The sequence below is a fragment of the Athene noctua genome, chromosome 18 (genome assembly GCF_965140245.1).
Source record: "Athene noctua chromosome 18, bAthNoc1.hap1.1, whole genome shotgun sequence".
Taxonomy (NCBI): domain Eukaryota; kingdom Metazoa; phylum Chordata; class Aves; order Strigiformes; family Strigidae; genus Athene; species Athene noctua.
This window is the reverse complement of record NC_134054.1, coordinates 2,299,615-2,318,354: the sequence shown is the minus strand read 5'-3', so window position 1 is coordinate 2,318,354 and position 18,740 is coordinate 2,299,615. Positions and strand designations below refer to the sequence as shown.

General features: G+C 52.0%; 1 protein-coding gene across 4 annotated transcripts; it reads right to left on the bottom strand.

The window, feature by feature from the left end:
• Window positions 1–2,910: 2,910 nt before the first annotated feature.
• On the bottom strand, window positions 2,911–12,824 carry PIRT (phosphoinositide interacting regulator of transient receptor potential channels). 4 transcript variants are annotated; one of them, XM_074921990.1, is made up of 3 exons: window positions 12,663–12,824; window positions 11,945–12,163; window positions 2,911–6,314 (listed from the first exon to the last, which is right to left on the bottom strand). In XM_074921990.1, exons 2-3 carry the CDS (start codon window positions 11,945–11,947, stop codon window positions 5,892–5,894), a joined length of 426 nt encoding a protein of 141 aa, XP_074778091.1. In that variant the 5' UTR covers window positions 11,948–12,163; window positions 12,663–12,824; the 3' UTR covers window positions 2,911–5,891. The 4 variants fall into 4 exon arrangements, with proteins under 4 accessions (XP_074778091.1, XP_074778090.1, XP_074778092.1 ...); XM_074921989.1 differs by having other exon boundaries at window positions 11,945–12,065; XM_074921991.1 differs by having other exon boundaries at window positions 2,911–6,301; window positions 11,945–12,065.
• Between the last annotated feature and the right edge of the window lie 5,916 nt (window positions 12,825–18,740).

Below are 18,740 nucleotides of genomic sequence, written 5' to 3'. Positions count from 1 at the left end.
GCCCCCACACCTCATCTCCTGCACCCCCGGGGTGCTCCAGCACAGAGAGGGATGGAAAGTTTTGTAACCCCTAATGGGATCCGAGCAGGTTTTGAAACCAAGAAAACTGAGGGGGGAGGGCAGGGCATTTCCAACAGCTCCTTGCTGGTGTCCTGGGAGCCCCTCCATCCCCGTGGTTCAGGGATTCATGGCAAGACTGGGGTTTAGGTTGGGTTAAAACCAGGCTGCACCATCCAGCTTGGGAGCAAGCTGGGATTCATCGTATTTCCTTCACAGGGATGCTGACAGGGGAGTCTGGGATAGAGACCCACATGAGCTTTCCCATGTTCATGGTGGCCAGCTTACTGCAAACCCCGTAATACAGGGAGCAGGAGTTTTACCATCCTCAAGTGCTGCTGTGTGCAGAGGAGCAGAGCTTTAAATATCCTCTGTTGGAGCACTGGAAATAAAGTTTCCTTTTGGTGCTGACTTGTTGCAACCTGATATTCTGGTTGAGTGAAAGAAAAAAAAAAAAAAAAAAAAAGAAGAAAAACCACAATTATATTTACTGCTGCAACACCCAGCTTCAGTGGGGAGAACTCCCGGCCCTGGGACTGTACACATGTGCACAGGCAGCTCTGAGTGACTGCAGACAGAGGCATTTCTTCCCCTGGAAACACCCAGGTCACGGCAGTACCATATTCGAGCGGGAAATAACCAGATTTACCATCTCTGACATGGTCTGGGTGAAAAGCCCTGCTTCAGCATTCCCTCTCCTCCGTTAAGCAAGGTTAAGGGGCAAAGCTGGGGCATGTTTGCTCACATCTACCGCCCTTCTCAGCGGTGCCACCGTGCAAATCTCAGCTGGTTCAACAGTCTCCATGTGCCTAACGCCTAGTGTGTAAATAGATTGTGGGGTTTTGTAGGGTTTCAAACTCACTGTGAGCAGTGAGAGTCCTCTGAAAGTTGTAACCCTCATTGCTGCTCATCAGGGATGGGGAAGGGCTGCTGCTGGCCCTGAGTGAGGGATGGGCGGTTGCAATTCATCCCCGCGGGATGTCACCTGCTCCTTACAGGGCAAGGAAGCACCAGCAGCATTTCAGGGTGCATGCTGAACTGGTGGCCTGGCTAATATCCAGGCACAGGTATGAAGATGATAACCCAGAGGGAACTCGGGATATCAGCCCCTGTGGCCCCATGAGCCCTTGGCTGTGTATCCAGGAGGGAGTGGAGGAAGTTCTCAGGGGACTATATATGTGTGCTCACAGACACCAGTGGCCACCTGCTTCCTTCCACAGTGAAATCATTTATACCCCAGAGAGGGGGGCTGGTGTTAGTGCAATTCATGCAGCAGCTGCCGGAATCTGCTGCTTACACCCAGGATGAATCCAGTTAAAGTGAGGTGAGATAAAACACAGTGTAACATGCTCGGCGAGAGATATGCAACATGTGTGTGTGGTATCTTTGTGCATGCTTAACTTTTGTTAAAGCCCAGGAACCAAGGAACCGTTGTAGAGGCCCTGTAGCAGGGCGTCATCCAGCCGCAGAGCCTGCTCAGCGGGTTTGCTGGGGGGCTGACCTTTGAGATGGAGGAGAAATATTTCCTCTTTGAACTGCTCTGCAGAGATAATGAATTTTATAATGGATTTCCTGTTCTTTTTATAGAACAGAGGAAGCTGGCAGATCTCATCTAAGCTTGCTTTAGTGGAGCTGGACATAATTATGTTTGCTTGATAACCTGATATTTTCTTAAAACATGGGTTTTTTTGGTCTGATTCAAAGCATCACACTGGGATTCAAACAGTCTTCAGTGGGAGTAGAGAGAAATATTGGGGAGCAGTCAGATGCATGGGAATGATCCAAAGATACGAACTGCCCCATGATCAGATCAAAGGTCCCCTGAGCCCAGTGCTGGTTCCAGCAGTGGCAGGAGAAGGCAGCATGTGAGCCCACCCCTTTCTGCCATCTGCTCCCTATGGACTTCTTCAGCATCCACCACTGTTGTGTTACAGAAGTTGGAGTGCAAAACACTCTCTGTTGCTTCTGCTGCCTCTTTTTTCATCGGTTGTCCATAAACCCCTTTTGAACCCATGGATGCCCCCTGCCTCTGTAGCTTCCCACATCAGCAGGATATAGAAGTTGACTGGTCCCACAGCACAGAGGCAGGATTTGACATTTCAGCAGCCCCATGGGGTTTTTCTGCCACAGCAGGACATTTTATGTCAGCTGCTAATGAAACCCTTGTGAGCAGCCTCCAGGATGCCCTGCATGTCTGGTTCCCTAAGTCGCTCCAGCTCACGCTCTCTCACTTCAAGAGGCTGATGCATTTCCCGGTGCTGGGAGCTCTTTGCATTGCATGCACAAATGAAAAGTCCACCCAGCTTCCTGGCAGGAATCAGGCATTTATACCCAGTGCAACAAAGTGGAGAGTTCACACACTGTTGCTAGACTTCCATCTGCATGTTGATCTTCAAGCTGTTCATCTGTCTTTCCCTTCAGTTAACATTTCTCTCCCTTTACCTCACTGTCCTCCTACAGATCTGGCAGCAAAAGATCCACCTGATAAACCCCCTCTCTTCAGCAAGTTTTGTTGATCCCCGGCCTATTACCTTTACCCTCACCTGGGCAAACTTCACGCTCTCGCCAGGCACTTTCCTGTGCCACCCACATACTCCTCACGCCTCGACAGAGGTGACCACTGAGCACATCCACAGACCTGAAACCCTCCCCAGGGCACAGGGCCAGCACCCACATAAACCTGCAGTGCCAGTCCACTCTTCCTCCTCATGTCCTGGGTGAGCCCCCTAGCACGGTGGCTCCTGGCTGCCACCACATCTGTCCCAAACACCTTATAGTGCAGCCTCCCCTCGCTACCAGCAGTCACAAAAAACCAAACATGAGACCAGAGCAGCAACAAGAAAGTCCCTTGGGAAATTTTTGCTTTAATTAAACCGAATATTCTTGTTGTAAATGACCAGTCTGTTATCCCATTAAATTCTTGGTCTCAGTGTCTTCTTATCATATTAACATTTCACTGACCATCCTTCGTCATGAGACATGGAGAGCATGACCCCTGCTCCCTCTCTCCAGGCTGTTTGGTACTTCCAGTCCCCCGTCACATCCCTCTGGACAGCTAGCCCAGGCTGGGCAGTCTCTTGCCACCGCAGAGCTGTTTGCATTTCCAGGTACCTCCTCCAGACTGTGCAGGTTTAGGATGTCCGTCTCTGAGCAGATCTGCAGGCTGCAGACAGTTGGGACCTGGTGATGTTCTTCACATTGCTCCATGATTTCCCTCTCATGAGTCCTGACGTTTGTCCGCTCTTCTGACTGCAGCTGCCCCCCAAGCAAGAGTTTTGGGTGAGCATCCTCTGCAGCTAAATCAATGGGGACTGCTGCCTAGTGCCAAGTCAGGATTGCAAAAACAAGCAAAATTTTGCACGGCATGATGAACAGCTGAGGAACAAATGGGGGTTTCAGTGCCAGATCATACAACTTGTACACCCCACTCACAGACCTGGCAGTGGCTGGCTGGGGATACACATGTCTGCACCACCTAGGAAATAAAACTCAGGGCCAGGCTGACTTTGGGGCAAAGGGATGTGCATTGCTCCAATAATCCAGCTGTGTCAGCTGCCAGGCTGGGAGTTGCCTCCTCAAGCTCTCCCAACACTGGTGGAGGGGATCTCCAGGCACATGACACTGGCCAGCCTTGGTCACATACTGTTAGGATCCTGGCAGCAGTGTCAAGGTGAGTCCGAGCTCTGTGGTTAATGTTAGCCAGGCTGTGGGAGCACAAATGATTCCACTTGAAGGTTTTGGGCCACAGGCACCTTGAACCATATTTGCATGGAGGAATGCTGATGTGGCACTAGTTTCAGAAATAGGGGAGTGCAGCCAGAGATGGCCAGGAGGAGATTAAATATTTCCCCACAGGGAAATAACTTTTGGCCCTGAGCACAGTTCCCACAGCTACAGTTTCATGATCTTTGACTACAGTGAACACATCTCCCTATTAACTGACCTGCTGGGTGCCTGCTGGCCTGGAGCAGCAGGATCTGTTACCCTCTGCTTTTGCTGTGTCTCCTTATGTTATGCAGAGCTTCCAGCGTGTCTGGAAAATTGGAGAGTTTGAAGGAATTGTGACTCCGGGATGTTGTAGAGACTGAAAGTACAAACTGGTTTGAAAAAGTGGGCAGAACAGGAGGAGGTGAGCATGTTGGCTCTATTGTTGGCCATTAAACAGAGGTCTGGAGCAACCTCTGCCTTGCCTCTGAACTGCTGTTAGCTGAGAGGTGGACATTAACCAGGAGAAGGACTATTGCCTGCATGTCCCATTCCTTGTGCTTTTCTCCAGGGTTTCTTGGCAGCTGTTGGTAGATGTGGGTTAGAGAAAGCAGAGGCATTACATGAGCTTCCTCTCTTCAGCAACCGATGGAGGTTATCATACCCTGTCTGTCTGAAACCAAAGAGCAAACACATTGCAAATTCTCTCAGTGCATCCCCTGCCAGCCTCCCTGTCTCCCATGGCACTTAGCAGAGGAACGGGGCTGCCTCGGCTTCCTCGCGGAGAAGTAGACTACAAAGAAGAGCTTCATGGGGTCTCCTCTTCTGTGTTCCTCTTCTGCTTCTGATCAACACCGACCACATCCTCACCCCGCAGCGGGTGTCAGGGCCTTTGAACAGTGCTTGACATGCTGGGGAGTCTCAATGGACTGACAAAAGGCTGCTGTGGGATCTGGAGTGGATTAACACTTCTGAAAAATCAGACTTTCATCAGCACCTGCATCCACAGTTGGGAGCTGGACATTACGGGCGTATTTATATCAATCTAGATCTTGCTGTCCAGACTGAAACTAAGTTCTTCAGACTGAGAATTTGTACCTCAAATTTGTCTTTTAAAGTAAATCAGACCTGCTGAAAATATTAAATTAAAGCAAAAACTATGCAGAAAGGATCCATGCTTTCCTTGGTGAATTGCCTCAGGACACACATTTATTAAAGGCAGAAAGGGAGTGGGTGGGGACAAGGAACCTGTCTCTCTTGCCTGCAGTCCGGTTCTGGTTGTGTGAATAAGCTGATGGTTAGGGTATATGGGTGGCTCTGGCAGAAAACAGCAGTGCAAAACAACTTTGTCCCTGCAGCTTTTTAAACATCCTTTGCCAGAGGGAGGAAAAAAATGCTGCTTGTGATGCTGCTCCTTGCCTTGACCCTTTGGAGCAAAAAAATAAAGCCTGTGAATGCTCCACACTGGGCAAGGATTGAGCTCCAGTTTGCAGCCATGTCTCAGCCAGCCACTGTAACAGATTCATGACAGGGAAGTTCTAGCCATGAGCATCATGTCTCATTCTCCTAAGCTTTGGTGGTGTGTGTTGTCTGTTCTGGTGGCCTCCTCTGATACAAAGCAGCCTGGAATAACATTGTCCTGCTTCTCCTCTCCTCTAACTCTAGATGAAGCATCTCTGGGCTCCCAGTTTCTACATTTGAATTGCAGTTCGCAGTCACAATGTTCACACCACGCTTTACTCACACTCTAGTCCGTTGGCTTCTCTCTGCTGATGTATCTTGCAGAAGCTGCTGGGTGGAGCCAGGTTAGTTAGGAGCTTTGCTTTTCCCAATATGTGGTGTTGGGTTGCTTGTTGGACAGGAGGGTGATACAGAGAGCTTGGACCTGCCTTGCTGGTCTCAGCTGCAAAATCCTGCTCTCTTTTTTTTGTCTTTATTTGTCATTATTTGGATGAAATACAAAGTTCATTTTTACACTGGACACTGCTACAGTGTGTTTCAACCGTAGGGAAGAGACTTACTGAGATTAAATCCTCTAGGAGAGTACAAGAACTTGTTTCTTTTGATGTCTAACCAGTACAGGTGGGTAGAGGGGAGGGGACCCTTCCCAGGAAGGTCATGGACTGCCCTCAGCGGTTAAAGAAGAAGGACTTGAGGCTCTGCAGAAACTGTGACTTCTGTCTCTGCTTCTGCTTCTTCCGGATAATGGGGATCCAGACAAGGCCACAAACGAGGAGCATCAGTCCCAAGGACAGGAAAGCCGGGCCACACATTTTGTAAACGTTTTTGTTATTGATTTCGATGCAAGACAGGCTGGTGATGACCATCCCAAAGAGAAAGACAGCTGCTCCAACAGACACGACAATGACAGGCTTGTGGTATATGTCCCACTTGCTTCTGGATGTGCTGGTCCAGACAGACTCGCTCCGGGAGCTGATGCAGAGGGTGCTGGCCGTGTTACTGGTCAGCAGCTCCTTGGACTGAGGAGACTTCTCACTGCCGTCAGGGCTCTTGGGGGGAATTTCCATGGCAATGGGATCTGAGGAAGAGACCTGAGATGGACAAAAGAGAAAGAGCAAAGCAGGACTAGTGATGGAGAGTGGATTGGGTGCTTTCCATTTGGTCATTAAATAGTGCCAAGTCAAATGAAAGTGGAGAAGGATTTGTGTCACTGCAGGGAGAGAAGAGCATCACACCTATGAGAGCAATGAGATGTAGGAATAGGCAATAGGGTCTTGCAGGGCTTAGGGTGTCTGCGGAGTCCTGCTGCCCACCCATGGACAGTGGGACTCCTGTAGTCCCTGTCCTGAGACCTTCCAGCTCACCAGCTTCCAGCCCCCACAGGGATTCAGTGGTGGGATGAGTAGATGTCCATTGGAACCCACTACCCTGAGCGTGCTAGGGCTGTTGTCTGCTTTCAGGGGAGTAGCAGGGTGCTGCAAGCAGGGCTGGTGATCCTGGTTGCATCCCTGGACCCACTTTCCCTCTCAGAACCCAAATTACACCTCAGTACCTTGTGGCATGGTCCCCTCTTGCAGGTGGGGAAACTGAGGCACAGGTGTGCCATGCCAGGACTGCTATGGTGGGAGTGCAGAAAGCACCCTCCCATGGGCTGAGGATTTCCTTCAGGCCCCTGGGTCTGGATGTTCCTCATTGCCACATCCAGCCTAGATGTGCCAGTCTTGCAGTAGCCACAGCACAGGAGTTTCTCTTTTCCTATCTAAATGCACGGATGGGAGATGGGGAAATGCTCATCACACGGGAAATATTTCTCCAGCTGTAAACTGGAGCAGGCTTCTATGGGAAGGCTCTTGACTTGGTAGCAGAAGCACACTGAAACACTGCCTTGTGACAGATAGGTCAGCAGTGTGGCTTTACGGCACATTATTTTTTCACCAACTCAAGGAGGAAATACATTTTCCCAGAAACAAAGTGCCTTTAGCACAGAGAAACCATTATGGTAAATGAGAAGGGCCAAGCATTATGTTAACCACTATTTCCTCAGGGCTCTGCTGAGGAGACAAGGGCAGGAGGGTGGATCAGGGAGTGCTCCTGATGCACGTCGGCCCTGCTGCTGGGAAGCCCAGCAGAGATGAACCCATGCAGGTAGCAGGGATGAGGAGGGCGGGAGAGGCCAGGGGCATGGATGCTTCACACCCAGGAATAAGATTTTTTTTGCAAAATTCTCCTGCCTGAGCTGCCAGGATTTCTCCTATAGGTTCTGCTGTGTCAGGAGGGCTGGGATTGACCTGTCCTCTGCCAGTAGTTTGAGCTGTCCCCACCCTCAGGCATGGGGATGTCCTGGAGCAGGAATATAACAGCAGTGCCAGCCTGGAGCAGCCCAGGACCCTGCATTGCCCTTCTGCCAGCACCACAAAGCAGAGCCAACGGTGATTGCTGCCAGACGGAAAGCTGCCCCTTGTGGGGCTGCCCCATGCTGGACAGCAGTCAAGCTCAAGTCACATCCATGCTGTCCTGGGCACAAGACCCTAGTGGGGCTCGGATGGATGGGCAGTGCCACCAGGACTCTGCCTGCTCCACGGTCAAGCACAGCTCTGGCAAAGCACCATGCAAGCTTTGAGTCTAAGTGGGCATTGATCTGGAGCAGTTAAATGAAAACCCTGCTTTGGCTCTCGTGTGGCACAGACAGCACCATGGGCTCTGTGTTTGCTTAGTTCAGCCCTGGTTGAACCCAGACCCACTGCTGGCCCTTGGAACGGCTCAGCAGGAGGTACACACCGGGGGTGATGCCAGGCTGGATTTTCACCCTGTGTGTGCCACAGGAAGGCCTGTGGCTGAAGTGGGCAGCAGTGAGGTGTAGATGAAATGAGTGTGAAGCCCAGTGGCCCCAGCTCTTTTCCCGTTCCTGCTGATCAGTGTGAGAGCATGTACCATGTAAGCGCAGGCACACAGAGGCTGCAAAGCTGGCACAGCTCCAGAGGCACTGTCTTAAGGAAACCTGCCCGTATTTGGGCCATACCGGGCCCAGTGCCCATCTAGGCATGCTGATGGCTGGGTGCCAGCCAGCACCTCCATTATTCTTTCACCTGTGCCCACTGCCAAGGTTTGTGCTTTATTCTGAGAAGAGACAGATGTAATTTTTCAATTTAGTCCTCCAAACACAGACACTTACAGAAACGCAGATCTGGTGGTATCAACGTATTTTGTGATGTTTCAGGTTTGCTGAACTTGGACCAACAGGCAAAAAGCAAAAGCCAAGAGGAATGGACACAATTTGTGTCTCTCCTATCTTCAGCTTTCACCCTTCTCTGTTGAACTGGAAAAGACAGGGCAGAGGAGGGGACATGTATCTGCTGTGCTGAAGTGTCTTTTACAGCACTTGATCAGGGTTGTTCAAACACTTGACAAGGCAGGTAAGTTTGGTCATAGTAGCAAGCTCTGGTTTCTGTTTCTCTTCCTTTTGAACTGGTGTCTCTGCAAGCTGGACTGATGGCAGTGAGGCATCCTGAACCCTTGGCTTTGGAGAAGCATGAGCTGCCATGAGCTGTTATTTAGATGGCTACAACTGTGTTAGACATGCAGGTGATCAGGTAAAACTTCTTGCTTGGCTGGTGTGTGCAGCTGCCTTGCTCACAGCATTCTGGCCTGTGATCCCCCTCTTCTAGCTCAAATCTTTTGCAAGGCTCTTCCTGAAATTTCATCCTAGGTAGCTGTGGCATTTCTTGGTTTTATGATCAAGACACTGTAAAATTTTAATTTGGCTTTGTGGTTGGAAATTTGCTTTCTTATTTGGAATAATGCCCTCATCTCATATCTCAGCAGTCTAATGCAGTCTGTCCGGCCCATCTTTCAGACACCCCTCTCCCTCCTTGTCCATGTGCTGCTGCTCTGTCTCCACATCGGGGGTACTCTGAGCTCTGCAAAGCACCTTCCTCTTCACTTTGCAGAGTGTTAGTCTCAGGCTCCTGCAGAAACCATCATCTTCCTTTCAGGTTTGCATTTACACTAGAGTGGATTTCCCCCCACCCCCCCGCCTTTTATTTTCTGACATAACCACCCCCCTCACCACAGTTCCCAGACACTTATAATTTTTCTGGCACTTCCTGTCAGAGCATGCTGGTTTGGTCACAATTTTCCCCACTGTTAGCTAATAACATGTATCTGCAGCTCTTGGGAGAGCTAATGCAATTTCAGTTCCTGCTCTGCCCATGCTCTATCCCTAATTCATCACAGATGTTCTCATATTGGAAGAAGCAATGGTTGTACTGAGCGGCCTGGCAGGATAATGCTATCAGATTTCTCCCAATTTTTTAAATCATTATTGTTGTAAGGAGAGAGTCAGCAGATGACTGGTTGCTGGCTTGAAAATGCCTCCAAACCACATCTCGGATTTCATGTCTGGAGTTGTGCTGCTGCTGTCTCTGAAATCTTGAGCAGCTGTTGGTGGTGGAGCTAACACTGGGGTCTGTCTTCTCCCCCTCCATAAAAGCCTCATGTGATTCTATTTCTCCTCCCTTTGCTCTTCCAGTGCTTTTTGTGACAATGTTTGGTTTCTGATCTGGGAGATCTACTGGGGCCCGCTTACTGGTGCTGCTGGGGACCCTAGTGCTAAAACAGCACAGCACCCACTTGGGTGTCTCCTGGGCCTTGGGGACATTACATGGTGGTGCTGAGGAGAGAGCTTTGGACTGAGCAGAGCACCCAAGGGCTCTGCCCCAGGTCCCTCAGCCCATCCCGCCTGTGGATGACATTCCTGACCTGCCAGCCTGCAGCAGCGGCAGCTCTCAGGATGGGTGTCCCAGCCAGGACCTGGGATGCTGCAAGCAACATGCAGAGGTGGCCAGAGCTGAGCTAAAGGTGAAGCAACAGGCTGATCTGAAGACTCTGCTCCTATGCACAGGCCTATGTCCTTTTGGCCATTTAAGAGCTGGATTTACTCGCCCAATACATTCTTCAGCCAGGCCATCTCCTTTTTACCTGGGGAGGCAGCCCTGATTCTTCAGGATCTTCTTAGATGCTCCCCTTAAGCTGTCGGTGCAAGCAGTTTCTGTCACTTCTTCCTCCCACTTTGCACATCTGGGGACACGGGAGCTTCCCCATCTCAGGCAGTCTAGCCCCAGGGACTGGCATCCACCTCCATCTGGCTGTACCTCAACACCCCTCTCAGTATCACAAAGTGGATCTGGTCCTTGCCCTAGGACTAAGTGGGTGCCATCCCATGGGAGCACCGGCAGTGTGGGTGAGCGTGGACCTGCCCTGGGTGCGGAGTCATGGGTGTGGTGGTGCTGCTGTGTGCAGGGTGATGCGGAGGGGCTGCAGCACTTAGGTTCTCTGTCTTGTGTTTTACTACACACATAACTGGAGGAAAAGTTAAGAATTTTGCAAACCAATTGTCAAATGTTGCTGGAATTCAAGGACAAGTTTGTCGATATATTCTGTGTCCTTTTCTGCTGTCAAGACACTTCCCTGAAGAAAGCTTCCCACCCCACCAGGGGTGGGACAGGCAGCAGAAGCTCCTGTTCTCCTAAGGCAGGTTCACCTCCAGCCCCACATCCCTCTGGGAATCAACCATCATAGAAAAACATGTTTTGAGGAAAAAAGTGAGCTCCACACTCCACAAATGTGACTTGCCCTGATTTATGTTGGGGAGAAGAAAAGACACCAGTCTGGATTGAGGGCCCTTTTCCTGAGGGCTCAGACCCTGCCAGACGTCCCCAAGCAGACAAAATGAGTGAGCTCTGGTCTGTCCGTCACCAGTACCACCCCTGGTATTGGTGATCGGCATCTCCAGTGTTATGGACCTGGGTGGAAGTCACCTGGACACAAACGTGCACACGTTTCCCCACCTGTCCCCAGCCTGGCCATCTAACCCGCCAAAGACACAGGCTGTTCCACAGAGAGGAATCCCCAGACCCTCCCTACTACCCCATGGCTCTCTGGGGTTTCCAGTGGCCTCCAGACGGCTTGGGGTGGTCTTCTGGCAAACAGAGGCATCAGGCGCTCTGCAAAACCTTGGGGTAAGACCCAAAGGGTTTGTTTGTCCTTCGGTCAGATGATGTGTCCTACCTGCCACCCCAAGGGGTATGTGGCAAAGTCCTCGCTAGTGGGTCCCAGCTGGGAGAAAATTGTAATGTTGGGCAATGGAGGAAAACGGAGAAGTGCTTTTCTGGGCATGGCTTTTCCTGCTGCTCTGGGGTGCCTCAGTCTGACTCTTTAATCAGTCTCTTTAACCTCAGTACAGGACCCCCCCCAGATGACAGTCATGTGTCCCATGTTTGCTGGGACAAGGGGTTAGCTACTCTAGAGGACTCATGTGTGACCGTGGGATGGGTGGGAAAGGAGGCTGCTGCACTGGCGGACATGTGCATGCGTGCAGTTCGTAGAAATCTTTGTTAGACATTTAGTGCTGTCCAAATTTCATTGAGAGTGGCTATCAACCAGGTTCAAAGTGAATAGGAATGAGATGTATACTCAGTGAGCCACCATGCCCTAGGTCCCCAAGAGACCCAGTAAGATGGGGACTGGGGGGCTGCTTCCCGGTGGAGGTGGGGGACCATCCCTGCCCGCAGCTGTCCAGAGAAGAGCAGCCCTGCGGCCGCACGCCTGCCTTGGGGGATTTGCATGCGGGGAGGTGCTGATGGGAGACAGCATCTTGTTCCTTGTGCAAGTGTTGGGGCAGGGAGTCCCCCGGGGAGGGACCGCGTGCTGAGAGCCTACTCACCATGCCGTGCTTCTGTCGCCCTGGCTGTCACCGAGGTGTAGTGGCTCGCTGCTGGAGGTGAGGCGGCCAGTTGCACTAAACATCCCCTGAGCACACTGCAGAGGAACCGAGCCACTGGCTCCTGCAGGCACAAGAGGAGCGGCTCAGAGAATCCAGCTTTCTGCTGCTGTGTGTCAGCCCTGGGAGGGCTGGATCCTGCTGGGCTGAGCAGGTTCTGCTCTGGGAGAGGAGAGGGACAGCTGTGTGGGTGCCAGGCATGAGTGCTAAAGCCCCATCCTCTCTCCTCCCGTCCCCACTCCCTGCTCACCTTGGAGCGAGGAGGGGACTGGCAGTAGCTTTGTGGGTAGCAGTCCCTGCAGGCTGGCTAGCCCTGCTCTGAGACCAGGGGTGGAGAAATAAGGCAATGTGTCAGGGGATTTCACATCCCCTACAAGCCCTACCAGATCTTTGATGTAAATTGAGATGGAGTCAGTGTCCATTTGCTGGTGTAGTGGAGCCGGGTTGGGCCCAGCCACCTGCATCCCTTGGGAGCAGCTTTCCAGCATCACCCAGAGTTTAAACAGTCCCAGCAACACACTCAGGGTCTTGCTGAGTAAAGAATATCTGCAAGTCTCTTTCTGGGGCTCAGCAAGAGAATGACCCCAGCCTTGCTGTTCCATATCCCCTCTCCCTTTCCACCACCCCCAGAGCCAAACCCATGGAAATCCATCCTACTTACAGAGTGAGTGGTGAGGGATAGTTATCCGCTTCAGTGGCAGTGGGACAGGATGCAGCAGAAGATCCTGCTCTTCTAAGCCAGGCTCACCCCAAGCCCCACATCCCTGTGGATATTGTCTACTGGGCTCTGTTGAGTCTAATAAACAATGGAGTGCTTCCCAGCTCTGATGATCTCACCAGCATATCAGTATATTTAACTCTTTGTTGCCCTGTCTCAGGCCCCTGAAAAGCTGACTTCTAGGCAGCTTGCCTGGGAGGGTTTTATAAAAGGCCGCAGTTTGGGAGGCAGTCCAGTGACATGGCAGGAGAGGCAGAGTGGGTTGGTGCTTGGAGCAGGGATCCAAGACCAGGGACCATTGCTGATCCAGACTTAGATCATCAGCAAGTTCCTGAAACATCTCTGGACTGCAATTTCTGCACTCTCAAAGCAAGGGCTCATAGCCAGCGTCTGCAAAGTGCTTTGACGCTCCTGGGTGAGACATTAGAGGGATGCAAAATATTAGCACTTAGCTATTAATTAACATCCCTAGTCCATTACAAGGAGGGGAATGGAAGAGGGAGGTGGTTCTGGCATACTGCCTTCTTTCATGAACCCACAGCCAAACTTTAATATCCTCTTATAAGAGTTCTACTTGCTGGAGGGAAGGGATCCAGTCTGACAATGACATTACTGGCATCCAGGGCCAGGTTCCAGTGTCAGTGGGGCTGCCTCCATCCCCAAAGGCTCTTTGGTGTCTTGGTGAGTAAGTAACACTACCTAAGCTGCACCACAGACCTGGCCAGGGGTCGGGTTGGGGTGGGATGGGCAGGAGCTGTGGAGCTCTCATGGGGATGGTCATGCCCCACAAGGGTGGTGGGCTGGGTGCAGAGCATCCCAGGGCAGCACATGGGTCTGGAAGTGGAGGAGGAGGGTCTAAGAGACACTGTGGGTCATGGTTCAGGGAAAACAGCTCATCCAGGTGTGAGGAGCTCAAGCAGGAAGATCAGAGGCTGTTTGCCAAGATGAGGTCTTTCAGCTCAGCTCTGTGTAGACCTCTGGCCAGCAGTAGGTGGACACGGGACAGGTTATGGAGCTCTTCAGTAAGGGGCAGCTGGGGCAGCAGGCTCACAGGCTGGGGCAGGGGCAGAGAGGCCGAGAGGTGCAAAGGTGAGATGAGCACATTATCCTAGTTCGTGGTCTGTCCTCACCTCTTGATGGGAGGTGGATGAGTTAGCTGAGCTCAACAGCCAAACCCTGAGGTAACATGATGAGCTCCATTGCCCATTGACCTGGGAGCCAGAAACCAAAGGAGCCATGTGTTTTGGGGGCATCCAGGGAGATTTAAGCAGATGAAAATATTCCCTAGAACTGGGAGAGTTGAGTAGATTTGGGTTCCCTGGTGCAGGTCCAAGGAGGTGAATGCTTTGTCCTGAAGGAGCAGTTGGGGGAAAAAAAATTAAAATGGAGGTGGGAAGGCTTCATTTCAGCACCTGCAGTAGGATGATATTCACATCCTGGTTCTACACCTTCTCCAGGCTCAAATCCCTGCTGGGGAGCATCTAGCCCTGTGCTTCAGCCAGCTACCTCACCACATGGCCCTACTCATTTCAGCCCCTCCAAACGCCCTGTGCTCCTTGCAGTGCCCCTGGCACCTTCTTCCTGCCCCAAGGACCAAGCCTGGTGGCAGTGAGCATGCAGGGGCCAGGTCACAGCCTCTGGGAATGGTCACAGGCAGGAGTGCCTTTTGAGCCTGGAGCCTCGTTTATTCCCAGGTAACCTGAACCAGGGGCTGAACATTTACTCGGGATGGCTCCTGCCCCTCCAGGGCTACGGTACATCCCTCCAGGGCTGGGGTATCTCCTGTGTGATGGGTTCTGCCCCATGGGGTCATCCGTGGGCTGGATGAATGGGGAATCTCTCCCAGTCCGTCCTTCATGCAGATGCCGTGGGGGCATCCCCCACCCCAGCCGGGTCTCACCCCCACTCCCAGGCCAGCCTCAGCTTGCCCGGCTGCTGGCCTCTCCCCGCAGCCGGGAGAGCAGTTTGCAGCCTCCCAGCTCTTCGCTTCCTCCGTGGACTCTTGCTGCCACCTCGCGGGGCCGTGGGGAGGAGCAGCGCTGGGGTCCCCCTGGGGACACTGCACAGGGGTCGTCCCTGGGCCCCCCAGGGTCAGAGCATCCCCCAGCAGAGCTCCTCCCCGGCAAACGCATGCACACACGGTGGTACCTGCAGATATTCATCCCTGCAGCCGGAGCTGGGGGGTTACGCCACTGTCCCTCACAAGGGCAGAGGGAGCTCCAAGCACATCAGCAGCACAGGTGATGGAAAACCTGCAGTCATTGGGCTTGCAAAGATGTCTGGACACAGTGGTGGGGTGATGTGGCTCCCCATGTATAACCCTGCGGGGCTGTGTCAGCTGTGTCACATCCCTCTCTGGGGGCAGTGTGCCCTTACCACTCACCATGGCCTGGCCACCGGCTTCCTGGCAGGCACAAAAGGTGAATGATGATTTCATCACCTGCCAGACCATTTAGCTTGTGAGGTATGGTCACCACCCTACACAGTGACAGAAAATGAAACCCCAAGTCCTACCTTCGTCCCTTTCCTTCTCACCCCTCCTTCCAAACTTGCTTCCTAGGGCAGATGCATTGGTAAGGGCTGATGAAGTCCACTGAAGGCAATTAACCTTTTCTGTCTGAGATAAAGGGAATATAATCTATTCTGGCCATGAGTGCCATGTCCAGAGAACCATGGGCAGCTCACACAATTTCAGAGATGTCGATGGTCACCTGCATTGCTCTGGGCTGGCTGGCTCAGCAGCACAATGATATAAGGTAGGATAGGATAGGTTATACGGAAGATGGGCAGGAGGTACCCAGGGAAGGGAATGCAGCACTGGGGCAGCTGAGGTGTCACAGAGCAGGGTTACAAGAGGATCAGAGAGCCAGCAGAGCCTCCTGGGTCATGGAGGTGATCACAGGCACAATGGCATGAAGCTCCTGACATAATCTGACTGGGCAGCTCAGCTTTGCTGGATGGAGAGGCTGATCCAGTCCCTTCCAGCTCATGGTTTAACTTTTATCTTCTAGCTGGTATGTGCTGGTGGCTGGTTCATCATCCTTGTTCTGCTGCTAGTGCTGCTGTTGACCAGTTACGCACCCTGCCTGTGTTTGCTCCTCATGTCCTACAGAGGCCATGTCCACCACCTTGGCAGTGTGCCTGGGGATGGAAGGTCTCCTGTTCCTGCCAGCACCCTCTGCCCTCCTCTGTCTTTTCCCATGTTGACATGGTCTCTCTCAAAGAGAGATGGGTGGGTGGATGGGTGCTAGTCTTTTGTGGCCTCTGGGGCACGAATTGCCTAAAGAGTGGGACAGCTGCATTCAAATAGTGAATAAGATGGGTTCCAGGTCTGCTCTTTGGAACGCTCTTCCCTCCAGACAGAGACCTTCTGTGTGACCTCTGCCTTTTCTATCTCTTCTCAAGTTGTTTCCATGATGGTCTCATGCTTGGTGGGAGTCCATGTTCTCCAGCTGAACTGGTGGTTTCCCAGGAGGCTCAAATGGCTCTGTGGGAGCAGGAGAGCCCCTCTCCACCTGCCGTTAAAGTCAAGAGGCTCATCCAGGGTCAGGCTACATGGTCCTGCTGTATCCATCCTGTTCACTCCTCCATGCTGGGGAGAGCTCCTTTGTGCTTCCTCCAATGTCCAGCCCCATGTCCATCCTCCTTCCTCACACTAATGCCCACCCATGCCCAGGATTAGGAGAGAGATGGTGTTGGAGGTGGGTGGCAAAGGTCTTTTCCAAACAGCATCATTTCACTACAGCAAGAGGGGGAAAAAACCCACATTGCTTTTGGCTGTGGTAGTCACAGAGCCCACAGCGAGCTCAGGCTCCCCTGGGCTTAGTCAGGATCTCAGGCCCTGGACAGACATCCCTGGGAGTTTGCAAGGATACAGGACAACTGGCTGCAGGCATTCAAACAAGGCAATGAAAGCAAATTGTGGATAAAGTTGATCCCTTATTCTTCCACAAGGTCAGAGTGAAGCATGGGTGACAGGAGACCAAACATTTTTCCCCAGGCTCAGGGATGTGTGTTGGCATGAGGGGCCTGTCCACAGACACCCTTGATGCAAAGCAGCCTTTACCTGCTTTGAGCAACAGCTGTAGGCTCCATGGGCCCCAACAAGCCCACCCTGGGGTTTGTAACACTGACTAAGAGACAGGCAGGAGGGACTTGAGGTCAGGGAAAGGTATGTTTCTGTTCAGATACTAGCTCTGTGCCAAATGACATGAGAAAGTCCCTTAATCTGGATTAAATAAATAAAACCAAGGTTTTCCCTTCCTGGCACTACATGGAGGAGAGCAGGGACCTGCTCAGGAGGTGTCTGGGAAGGGAGGAAAGGAAGCTGCTCTGCTCCTGGCTGACCGTTGAGAATCTGATCTGGAGTGGGAGATGGGTTTTTCCCACCACTGTCCCCATAGCTCTGTCCTCAATGGGAGCACATTTATGCTGCTACAAAAGCATCTGCCCGGCCACAGCCCTTTCTGGTGGGAGAGGAAACCTCCTACCCAGGGATGCTGAGCTGCCACAGGGTATGGACAGAACAAGGAAGAAGTCATATGCTGGGTGGAGCTGTGCTTGGTCAAACAGCGCTGCTGGGGACGCACAGGGAGCTGATCTGTGCAGCATTTCTGGTTCTTGCAACAGTAGATGGTGCTCTTGGCCTGTCAGGATGGTGCTGGCATGTCTGGCTGTGCAGAGGCAGGTGAAATCCAAATTCATCTCAAGGGTGTTGGGTCCATCTCAGGCCTCTGGCAGCGGAACCTGCAGCCCAAGAAGCCTTTTCCAGACCTTCTTCCCCTGTCCCCAGTAATGCCACTCTCAAAACCTGTGATGCAGCTGGCAGGCATTGGTTTTACAGGGTTTAACAGTATGTAGGGCTCTCTGTGTGGGTTGAGCCCTGTGCTAGACTAGAATCCCCATGTCAGGTGTCCCAATTGTTTGCCTCATGGCCCAAAGAGTCATCAGGAAGCCCTGAGCAAACTTGGTGGAAGCCAGCATCCCAGCTGCACATCAACTTCCTCCCCTGGGATGCAACCAAAACCTAACTTCCAGCTGTGGCATGTGCAGCAGCTCTAAAGCATGTGTTCAGCATGGCTGGGGCGTTGTTTTCCTGAGCAACGTCTCGGCATGTCATTGATTCCTGGCTGGAGCAGCTCTGCGTCGGCATCTGTAGCACACCCAGGATGAAATGCTCTGTGCCTTCAGCACCTCTGAGTGGAGGTCTGGGTGTTGCAGGGCATGTGAGGCTGGGAGGAGCAGATTTGTGCAGGTCTCCTATCATGGCACAGTGTGGCCCAGCGGTGGATGGAGGGTTTTGACCTGAGTTTTTTCTTGGCTGTAGAGACAATATTGCAGAAATCAGAGTTTCCTGTTGGAAAATCCCAAACCTGAAAAGAGGGATGAAGCAAACTAATGTTTTAAGTCAAACAACAACAGAAATCCTAGAAGGTTAATTAAAAATTTGATTTCAAGACAGCAAAGGGGCATCTTTCTATAAGCTTTTTATATGGAAAAGGGACTAGTGGTCAAATGCAGTGGGTTAATGATGTTCAGCTATTATCATAGTAGAAGCCATGTGAGATGGAGCTCAGATGAGTCAATGGTCTCTGTGGTGTTCTTGTTTCTCCAGTGGTGAACTTTTCCTCTTGTAAGGATTCACAAAATCCAGGAGAAATCCCCAGTGTTGGTGGTGAAATGGTCCAGGCCAGGGCTGTGCTCATTGCTTTGAAGCTGCCCCTGTCCTGGACAAGCAGGATGAACAGTCTGTGCAAACAGGGCTGGACCCAAACAACAGCCAGTCGGCTGCCCACGTCTGCTCTGCTGGCCCCACGACTGCCAAGGCCAATTCCAGCGTTGCCAGACTGAAGTTGGCATAAACCTGTGTGCCCTGGTTTCATGTGATCATAGTGGCACTGCACTGATTTACATGATTTGGCCCCAAGCAAGCAAACAGAGACACTGGACCCTGCCTGTGCCCCGCACCAAGGCCAGGAGAGGCAGCATTGCTGTCCTCTGGGCCACGTTTCTGCTCATCAC